This window comes from Copadichromis virginalis, linkage group LG4 (genome assembly GCF_057382275.1).
Source record: "Copadichromis virginalis isolate Kocher_CV1m ecotype Utaka linkage group LG4, C_Virginalis_male_GT1.1, whole genome shotgun sequence".
NCBI lineage: Eukaryota > Metazoa > Chordata > Actinopteri > Cichliformes > Cichlidae > Copadichromis > Copadichromis virginalis.
Genome location: NC_140621.1, coordinates 12,079,004 through 12,090,130, shown reverse-complemented (window position 1 = coordinate 12,090,130; position 11,127 = coordinate 12,079,004). Strand labels below are relative to the sequence as shown.

Here is an 11,127-nt window from a genome sequence, read left to right as displayed (position 1 = left end):
CACTGACCTTATAAATGGCACAAAATACACATTTTAGCTGGGAGCTGGTCATTCACAGGGGAAAGGCTCCATTGTACAACAACAACAACAGTAGTAATAGTAATAATAAATTATTATTAGTCAGGCAAGTATATCATATACCAAACATGCTTCCAAACTAATGACATTTTTTGCATTCTTCACATCAGGTCAAAATGTACTTTTTTTTAAAAAGTGACTGGCACTGCGGAAATGGATCTACAGCACCACTTAAGAAATTTTAAAGAACTTCTAACAACTTATTTACAGCTTGAAATACATGTATGACATTTATTACACACAGATTCAGTGAACCCAATCCAAAGAGGAAGTCTGGAAGTCCGCCATTTTGAATGTAAAATGACATTTTGGCACAGTTTTAGTGTTTTCCAGGCATCGCTGGTTTACACATTCGCCTGCAAAGTGAGAGGTCACTGGTTAAATTCCATTTGGTTACTTCAGGAACTTTTTGGGGTTACTTCAGAAAGGGACATCTTCGTCAAAGCCATGTTTATGGTGGAATTTTGATCATTTATCACTGGACATAAGATTTTCATCTCTAAAAATGTATTTTGTCCAGTCTGTCCCAAACTTCACACTTTTGATGACAGTCTGGCGACGACTACATGCCAATATCTGGTCACACATGGTGCCACAGTTCTCATATAACATTTTAATCAAGACTACCCCACTGTGATTGAAGTATTTCTTGCAAAACAATCATAACCAAACAAAACCTTTCCTGTTCTGTAAATGAACAGTAGGACAAAATGATTACTAGTCATTGCGGAAAGCACAATTAATGTTTTTGTTTACATCGTTGGAACGAGGAAAAATTCCCCCACCACAAAAACAGAAATACTCATGAAAGCAACCTGTAGTGCAAACACGAGGGCTGAATTTATTACTTCCTGCACTAGAAAGCTGCCGATGTTGCTGATATGGATAGATCACCAGTCTTCCTTGTCTTTATCTTATTATCTCCTGTTGAGATGTTGCAGCAGAAAATGCAGCCTGGCCTGTTGAAACATTGTTTTTTTTTAGTGTTTCAACTGAAAAAATAGAATGCCTTTGATCCAAATGGAATGCATCTTGTGAAAAAAGGTGACATCTTGTGACATCACAAGATGATGACATAGATCCTTTGTTATGTCATCATCTTGCTGAGAGAAAAACCCTTAAGTAGGAGCTTTGCTCTGTTAAACTTTAATGCTCAACGGACCTTGACCTGACAGCAAGCAAACCCTTTTTGGAGAGTTTTGAGAGAATTTTACTTAGCAATTCACCGACCAAGCCGACACATTTCACCATGTCAGCTCACCCATCCTTCAGCTCAAATGAGCTTGGATTAGTTAAAGGGAGCATTTTGGGAAAGCACTACAAGGTAGAGGCTTTCCTCGGAGAAGGGGGCTTTGGTATTGTAGCCAAATGTCGTGATACCATGACTAACCGAGCTGTGGCTATTAAAGTGAACAAGAGCCGCCCTGATATTCTGCAACAGGCGAAATTGGAAATTTTCATCCTGGAGCAGCTGCGAAGGTTGGATTCAGATGCCGCCAACATTGTTCAATGGAACGGCTTTTTTCACGACGGAGAGCGGGTTTGCCTGAAATTTGAACTCCTTGATCAATGCCTGAGGGACTACATATGGGACCGGAAAAACCACTGTCTCCCCATAAGCGAAGTCAGGCCAATTTTAGGTCAACTGACAAATGCTCTGTCCCACCTGGGTTCTGTGGGAATGGTGCACGCTGACCTCAAACCTGGAAACATCATGGTTGTAAACCGCCACGAGTCTCCCATCAAAGTCAAACTTATAGACTTTGGCCTCGCATGTCCTGCGTCTGCAGTGATGCCTGGTGACCGTGTGGGGACGGTTGGTTATTGTGCACCTGAGGTTATGCTTGGCCTTCCTTACAATGAAGCAATTGACATGTGGTCTCTGGGGCTGGTAGCTGTGGAGCTTGCTACAGGGCTGCCACTCTACCCTGGAAATGAAGACTATGATGTTTTGAAATTCATCATAGAGACTCAGGGTCAGCCACCAGATCATGTTCTAGACTCTGGCGTCTACACTGAAGACTATTTCATTGAAGACAAAGACAAGCAACAGCGCTGGACATTTAAGACTGACCAACAATTTCAGTATGAGACAGGATATGAGTCCCTGGAGACAAGATGCATAAAACTGACGCGTCTGGATGACCTTGAACAAATAATAATGTTTAGACGAGGACCAGAAGCTGGCCAACGCTTATTTGTCAGCTTAATTAAACAGATGTTGGCCTTGGATGCACACCAGCGGATAACACCCTCGGAGGTTCTCCGGCATCCCTTTTTCAGCACTAAGAGTTCCCTGTGCATTGACATGAGTGCTGAAATATCACAAAACCCTGTGGTCTTTCAGCACCCTTCAAACTTGGAAAGCAAGAGATCACAGAAAATCAACTGCAGTTTTCAAAACTCGGTTGAATTTTCTCAGCAAGTATTCGTCCACACATCAGCCAGTCCATCATTCAGCTCAGATGAGCTTGAATTAGTTAAAGGGAGCATTTTGGGAAAGCACTACAAGGTAGAGGCTTTCCTCGGAGAAGGGGGCTTTGGTATTGTAGCCAAATGTCGCGACACAACAACCAACCAAGCTGTTGCCATTAAAGTCAACAAGAGCGACCCTGATATTCTGCAACAGGCACATGTGGAAATTTTCATCTTGGAGCAGCTGCGAAGGTTGGATCCAGATGCCGCCAACATTGTTCAATGGAACGGCTTTTTCCACGACGGACAGCGGGTTTGCCTGAAATTTGAACTCCTTGATCAATGCCTGTGGGACTACATAGGGGACCGGAATAAACAGGGTCTCCCCATAAGCGAAGTCAGGCCAATTTTAGGTCAAATCACAAATGCTCTGTCCCACCTGAGTTCTGTGGGAATAGTGCACGCTGACCTCAAACCTGGAAACATCATGGTTGTAAACCGCCATGAGTCTCCCATCAAAGTCAAACTTATAGACTTTGGCCTCGCATGTCCTGTGTCTGCAGTGATACCTGGTGACTTTGTGGGGACGGTTGGTTACTGTGCACCTGAGGTTATGCTTGGCCTTCCTTACAATGAAGCAAGTGACATGTGGTCTCTGGGGCTGGTGGCTGTGGAGCTTGCTACAGGGGTGCCACTCTACCCTTCGGAGAATGACTATGATTATCTGAAATTCATCATAGAGACTCAGGGTCAGCCACCAGATCATGTGCTAGACTCTGGCGTGTACACTGAAAACTATTTCATTGGAGACAAATACAAGCAACAGCGCTGGACATTTAAGACGGAAGAACAATATAAAGGCTCTGTTCCAGGGACAGGACATGAATCCCTGGAGACAAGATACATAATACTTACACGTCTGGATGACCTCGAACAGCTAATGATGTTTAGACGAGGACCAGAAGCTGGCCAACGCTTATTTGTCAGCCTAATTAAAGAGATGTTGGCCTTGGATGCACACCAGCGGATAACACCCTCTCAGGTTCTCCGGCATCCCTTTTTCAGCCCTGGCCTCTCTAAAAGGTTCCCATGTATCAACATTGAAAGACCATACTGAATCAGTCTCCAGCATGGCATCTTCCACCCTGGACAAAAGTGATAAAAATACAAACTGGGGTTGGAAAATGACATTAACAGCAAATTACAATGCAAAAATTAATTAAGCTGCTCCAAAAATGATCACTTTGGCTTCTTTTTTTTAAATTTTCACTCCCCCCACCCCAACCAGTCGTGGCAGAGGGCTGTCCCTTCCTGAGCCTGGCTCTGTTGAAGGTTTCTTCCTTTTTAAAGGGAGTTTTTCCTTCCCACTGTCGCTAAATGCTTGCTCATAGGGAAATCTTCTGATTGTTGGAGTGGCCAAAACTCTAGGGGAAGTAGCAATTCTTGTGAAAAGTTAAAAAAAAAAGCCTACCAATCTTCAAAGCGCAGCAGCGGACACCTTACCATCACATCAGTCCTTCAATCAGACCTAAAACACCACCTTTACAGAAATAAATTCCATACAAATTGGAAATAAATTGTGTAATAATTGTTGTTTTTGATTGTTTATAAATATATAGAGCTACCCTTCAGCCTCCTAGTAGACATACCTGTGTTATGAATGTGAAACTCCTCTGATTTTCAGAAAAGTTGACCTCTGACCTTGAAGTCAAGGTCATTGAGATTTAAGCTTCACAGAGATTTTCAGTAGATGCAACCATGGTATTGACTATCAAAGACTTAGGTGCCCACAGCACCTCGCCATATACAAAAGATTTTTCTATTCATTTATGTATTATTAGTTTATTTATTTCTTCATCCCGCTCTCTCTCTTTTTTTTTTAATTCACCTTTCTGTTGCGATGCTCTGGACATTTCTAAACCCCACAAGTTCAGCCTCAATTTTCAACCCAATTTTCCTATACTTTCACTTGAACACGTCCAGCCTTCACCTCTCACCGGTCCTCGTCCCCTCTTCTCACAGCTTCCTGTGTGGCCTCCCAAATCAAACACAGGCCCAAATCAGCCGTTTCTTCTTCTCTGTTCATTCTCTCTTCATCTTTTCAGTCTTTTCTTGGCGGTTAACTCCCAGCATGGCAAATATGAACTCAGACAGTCCAATGCAGTGCTTTCACACAGTCATGTCACTGGTACACTTTCCAGCTTGTAATTCAGAGCACATGTTCCATTAACATACATGCTGCTGGACCCTTCAGTGTTTTAGGTCAGTTGTACTGTCTTCTGCCTTCTGTTAATTCTTCAAATCTACGGTGTTGTTCTGTCTGTCTTCTGTCTTCATCAGGAGATTGACTGTCCTTTAAGCTTCTTCTCAGGATAAGGACAGGATGAGAGGTGAAGCTGTAAAATTTCAGCCAAAGCCTGGCCTGTTTGTCGTTCCAATTATGTTAATCTATCATTTTGCCGCTGTACTCATCTGAGGTTGAGCCAAGTCCATGGGCACCTGTATTAACACACTAAGACATTTATTTAATATCATTTTCATTACTATTTCTTAGCACTTTCATTCTCTAATTCCTCTGTTTTCCTTTTGAAAAGTCTCTCACAAGCTCACAAGCTATATTCAGACTTCCTGCTTCACTTCCTGCCAGACACACACACACACACACACACACACACACACACACACACTCCTACTCACATCACTTTTACAGATTCTCATACGAGAATGCGTTCACCAAATCATACTGAATGCATCACATTTCACACTCTATTTGTATGTTTTATTGACTTATATACTAACAATATAAACATTGTTCGCCCCACAGAGAGACACTCACTGAAGTATTTCATCACGGCATCTTCTGGAAACCCAAACATCTCAGAGTTTATGGGTATTGGGATGGTTGATGGCGTCGAGGCGGGTTACTGTGACCTCAGAAACAGGATATTGGAAATAAAACAGGACTGGGCGAAGAAAATAGTAGACAAAGACCCTCGGCAGTTACAGTATTACACTCATGTGTGCTTTGAGAATCTGCCACCTTTCTTCACAGATACAATGTCCACTGTGAAGCAGGATTTCAACCAAACTGGAGGTGTGATATTTTATGTTATTCCTTACACCAGTCAGTACAAATTATACAAATACCTACACAAAAATGATTTAAGTAAATTAATTTTGTTTTTTTTTTAATTTTGTAATTAAAGATCTTAAATCTTGAAAATTTACTTCTCCATTGAATCCAGGAATCATCAAACCTTGTAGATGTGACCATACTTAAAACTGTGATAAAACAATCACTTATAATCACTGTTGTTTGTCCTGCCCTTAACAATTGTATCTTAACAGTTGTTCTGATTCTTATAATTTGTCATCTAGATGTCTACTCCTGGGTTAAATTAGTTTCTGTCTCTTGTCCTTCATCTTTTATTTTTGAGGTATCACATCAAGTTAATTTGTACATGTTACAGCATTTCAGCTATCTTCCTTTAGTCATGCTAATAAAAAGTTGACAGATCAGCTCAGATCTGAGCATAGCTCAAACCTTGAAAAATAGCACTGATTCATGAAATGAATAATATTAACAGGTTCATTTTAGTGTGTGTTTTGTTTCTCTTTCTTCAGGTGTCCACTTTTTACAGAGGATAGATGGCTGTGAATGGGATGAAACCACTGGCAAGGTGACCGGATTGACACGTTTTGGGTATGATGGAGAGGACTTTATTGAGCTTGATCTAAAGACACTGACATGGATCGCACTGAAACCAGAGGCTGTCAATACCAAAATAAGATGGGATGCTGAGAGAGCTCAACTGAGAAACGATCAATACATTCTCAATGTGGTTTGTCCAACTTGGCTGAAGACAGTTTGGAACACTGCAAGAAGTTCCCTGCAGAGAAAAGGTAAAATTACATGACCCAAAGCATTTTCATGGATGCAGTAGTCTGCAGTGTTTTTATATTATATGCAGTAGTTTATGTTAAAATATATGTATAAAAATAGTTATCTCTGAAAAAATGTATAGGTTGACTATTACATCCTCAGCCTAGACTTAACAGGATTGTAATTTTCCATTCTTTCAATCCCAAGATTCCTGAACAAAGTTTAAACAACAGTTCTCAAACCTATACTAACCTTATCAATATAAAAAATCCTTCACTCAAAGTGGAGTCAGTGTGGGAGGGTTGGGCAGACTAACATGATAGGGAAGGAGGTGGAGAGCTATAACAGCAGTTATGGAGTTGAGCGATGAGGAGGTATATGGGAGTAATACAGAGGTAAATGAGCAGCAGGAGGTGGTGAGAGGAGGTGGATACTGGATGGCCAATGACAGGAAGAGAAACAAGGAGCAGGAGGCTAGGCTGGAAGGTAGAGACAGTAAGAGTTGGGAGGATGTGGTGAAGAAGCCACAGCTGGAATCCCTTCTTGTGTTGAGCTTCCAGGGTAATGGAGAAAAACAGGTGGAAAAGGCGACAAAGCTTGCGAGTGTAGGAAAAGTCAAAGTGTAAAGAAGTGTGAAAGTTGGAGTGCAGAGAGTAAGTGGGAGTAAGGAGATGATAACAGGAGTCCCCTTTAGTGTTAACACAGCAGAAATAGTCTAAGCTTGCGTAACTGTGGAGTACAAAAAGAATGATAAGAGGGTCAGAGAAACGTGTAGGTGGAACATAAAAACTGTATTTAGTGTTTATAAAGTATAAATGTGAGGGAATGTCTCAAGACCTATAAAGTGGTTGAGTTTCGGCACCTTGCCAAAGCACGTGGAGGCAAGAGAAGGTCTTCAGGATGTGGAGATCATGAATGGAAAATGTGGGGCTGGTGTCAAACCAAAATGCTTGAACTATGGAGGAGAAGGTAGTGCTGCCTACTGAGGATGTGAGACGATGAAGCAAGAGGCTGATTTCCAACATTGGACAACCTTAAACCCATTTCTTTTGTTTTGGTACCTCCCACCAGAGGTCCAAGTGGAGCTGTGGAGCAAGCAGGTGTTTAACAAAATAACACATTTCTGTTTCATAGCCTCAAGTTAAAGTAATGTCAGTTAAATATGACGTGTGGAAATACTGCAAATTGCGTTTTTTCCTTAACTGTTCGCATTTCCTTTCCTTATCTGTTTTTCTTTCTCAACTTTCAATACTACTTTCATCCACGTTCACTCACTCTACACAACTTCTATCTTCCTCCTGTCCAGTTCTTCCATCAGTGTCTCTCCTCCAGAAGACTCCCTCCTCTCCAATCAGCTGCCACGCTACAGGTTTCTATCCTGGCAGAGCTGTGATTTTCTGGAGGAAAGATGGGGAGGAGATTCATGAAGATGTTTATCTTGGAGAAATCCTCCCCAACAATGATGAGACCTTCCAGATGAGTGCTGACCTGAGCATATTATCAGTCACACCTGAAGACTGGGGAAGGTACGACTGTGTCTTTCAGCTCTCTGGTGGTGAGGACATCATCACAAATCTGAATGAAAGCATTATCAGGACCAACTGGAAAGGTGAGAAAAACATATTTGAGTAATTTAGTTTGTTGATACTGTGGATTGTCTAAAATGTGAGGCTTGAATCTTTCTTCCTGGCTTCTTTTTTCATTATTATTATTACTTTGGGAATAACTGATGGAGATCCAAGCTGGGCTGGAAAATATGTACATTCTTCGAGGCTGTTAATGCTGTTAATATTCTTAAGATTAAGAAAAAAAAACTTATTTTTTTAGTCTGTGAATTAAAAAAAGTTCCACTAATGTTTCATACAAAAGCCATTCCACGATCAGTGGACTAACTGAAATTGTTTTATTTTTTTAACCCTCCAGCTCCTGTCAGTGTCACTGAACTCTCTGTGTGACTGAATCAACATCACGTAGACAAACACAGCACCCTACAACCGATGATACACCCCTCCAGTTAGACAAGTTTAGGGAACCGAAGATTCATGGTTATTTTATTAGTGATTTTTCTAAATAACAGTTTTTAAATTTCTAGTAATTTTCAATACCATCATATGATCATTCAGTTGTTACTGAAAGAGACAAGTCAGAATCTGTAATATCCATTTCAGTCAAATTAATCTATTTCATCCATATTAACAACTTTTAGTAGTTTTCAGTTTGAGTTTCAGAGCTCAGAAACATCGAACTGTCCCGTGTGTCTCCAACACTGCCTGTTCTCCTGTGTGGGTATTAAAAGGTCGCTCTACATTTATTATGTTCTTAAGTGTCAAACCAGAGCCTGACCCACTGCTTTCAGCTGGATCAGCTGGCCAAAGGTTTTTGGCAGTGTCATGCAACACTTTGCTTAAAGTTGTTTTATTTTCCAATAAAATGAATTTATGATTTTTTTTCCCCAATGTTATGAGTGTATATCTGTGTCACGAGTGTGTATCTCAATAATGATATGCAGATAAGATGCAATTATGCCCCTTCTGGCTGCCTTGATAATTATTTTATTCAACTTAATGTCAAATATGACAGCCTCGCAATCATTTTCAAAATTTAGTGATAATCATCAGCCAGAAAACTCAAAGCATAAAAATGTGACAGAAATCAGGGATTTTTGGGGGGATACTGTCCTGTGTTTTGTTGCTCACATAAAAATGGTTTTCAGTCATGTTTCATTCAAATACAAATAAATAAAAATGATAAATCTCTTAACTACTGTATTTGTTTTCTTTATTGACTTTTTTTTAAAAGCTCTATTAAAATGTTTTTAGAAGCATTAAGGGCTAAACTGCAAATACACAACCTTATTAATTTTTGTTCAATTTTCTAAAAAAGACAGAAAGATGTTTATCATCGTAGAGAAATGAACGCCCCTGATATATTTTTAAGAAAAAAAATCGTCTCAAGTAAAAACAATTTTGTAGAACAGGTTAAATGTTGTTGTTAGGCCTTAAATCCACATATCAGACACTGATCAACAAACGTGTTTTGTGTTGTGTGAACTTTAGATTTTTTTTTTTTAAAAGAGCTTTTTTCTCTTTTAGAACAAAACAAATATTTGGACATTGTGTAGGTTTTTTATGCAGTAAGTGCATATGTGATAATTCCTTTATAAATGCACACAAAATGTCACATGCATGGTTAAATGTCCTCGGCACTGCTGTAGGTGAACGAGGCAGCCGATCATATGCATGTAATTTAGCTCTTTCCCAGAAGGCGTCACTGCTGAGCTTTCTAATTAAAGCTCAACCGGAAAATTACACTTTGTACACACTGTATAAATGCTTACGGCAATTTTACAGCCTTTTCACTTTTCTGTTTACTGCGTGTAGTTTATAATGAGCCCATGAACGCTGTCTGGTCTGCTGATCCAAGACCTCTTTGAGGTACTTATCTCGAACATGCTTTTTGACCAGAGTCTTTCTGACTCAGACTGATGGCCAAACTTTTCACAGCTATCAGAGGAAACCAGCAGCTTTTTCAGTAAGGTAAGAGATGCTGTGTGTCTTATATTGCTTGGGCAGGTGGTTGTTAAGACCCAGAAACATCAGCTGTTTGGGAAAATATGACATGACAGTTCACTCTGCATGTTCTGAACTTCTCTGTTTCCCTGTCACAAAGTGACGTGGCGAGCATAGAAGTGGACTGACTGAGGCAGACTTCCTCAGAGTCTGCCTCAGTCCACGTAGTCTGTAGACTGCCCCCATCTGCCCCCATCTGGCAACACAGCTCATGGGGGTGATCGTGGCTCAAGAGTTGGGCGTTCGCCTTGTAATCGGAAGGTTGCCGGTTCGAGCCCCGGCTTGGACAGTCTCGGTCGTTGTGTCCTTGGGCAAGACACTTCACCCGTTACCTACTAGTGATGGTCAGAGGGCCCAGTGTCCGGCAGCCTCGCCTCTGTCAGTGCGCCCCAGGGTGGCTGTGGCTACAATGTAGCTTGCCATCACCAGTGTGTGAATGGGTGGATGACTGGATATGTAAAGCGCTTTGGGGTCCTTAGGGACTAGTAAAGCGCTATACAAATGCAGGCCATTTACCATTTTTACCATATAGATGGACAGAGATTCACCAATCACTTAAAAACTGTTCTTATAAATTCTACAGAACAATTTCAAAATTCTGTTTCTCAAAATTGTGAAGGTTTTGAATATCTCATCAACTAAAGTTCAAGAAAAATAGATCACGTGGAAGCAGGCACGTGCAGAGGGGGGGGGGGGGGGGGCTAGAGGGGCTTGAGCACCCGCCCCTTTCCTGATGGGTGCCCAAAGTGCCCTTTTGTTGAGGCAACTTTTTAAAAAAAAAATTATTATTATTATTTTTTTAATGTGTGTGTGCGTGCGGAGTCCTTTCGGTGCTCCTCAACAATAATATTTAACTATTAATCACAGTTTTGCTAAATAAAAGGATCTGGCTTGCATCAGTCACATGATCACTATTAACCAATGATCGCCCTTGACGGCAGAACGCGCTGGTTACGAGCCGGGAACGAGCTCACAAAGAGCACGCGCATTTGTTGCGGTCCGGAGCTGTAGGAGAAACACAAGTTAACTCAGAGACACAGACTGATGCGACAAAACCAGTAAGTAGGTGTACAGCGTACACTGTATGTGTAGCACCCAGGAGTATTAGCTTATTACGTACACGTTGGTAAGTTGTCTTGTTGCAACTGACGAACTGAAACAAACGAGCGTGCTGTGTGTGCA

At 41.1% G+C, this 11,127-nt stretch overlaps 2 protein-coding genes across 2 annotated transcripts; both read left to right on the top strand.

Moving 5' to 3' along the window:
- The first annotated feature begins 1,067 nt into the window (after window positions 1-1,067).
- Window positions 1,068-4,080, top strand: LOC146710920 (uncharacterized). The gene has a single exon (XM_085453589.1). It carries the CDS (start codon window positions 1,328-1,330, stop codon window positions 3,608-3,610), a length of 2,283 nt encoding a protein of 760 aa, XP_085309715.1. The 5' UTR covers window positions 1,068-1,327; the 3' UTR covers window positions 3,611-4,080.
- A 1,238-nt stretch (window positions 4,081-5,318) lies between these two features.
- Window positions 5,319-9,199, top strand: LOC146710919 (major histocompatibility complex class I-related protein 1-like). Its single transcript, XM_085453596.1, has 4 exons — window positions 5,319-5,587; window positions 6,118-6,396; window positions 7,683-7,985; window positions 8,300-9,199. The coding sequence occupies exons 1-4, from the start codon at window positions 5,380-5,382 to the stop codon at window positions 8,329-8,331; spliced, it is 822 nt and encodes a 273-aa protein (XP_085309722.1). The 5' UTR covers window positions 5,319-5,379; the 3' UTR covers window positions 8,332-9,199.
- Window positions 9,200-11,127: the final 1,928 nt, after the last annotated feature.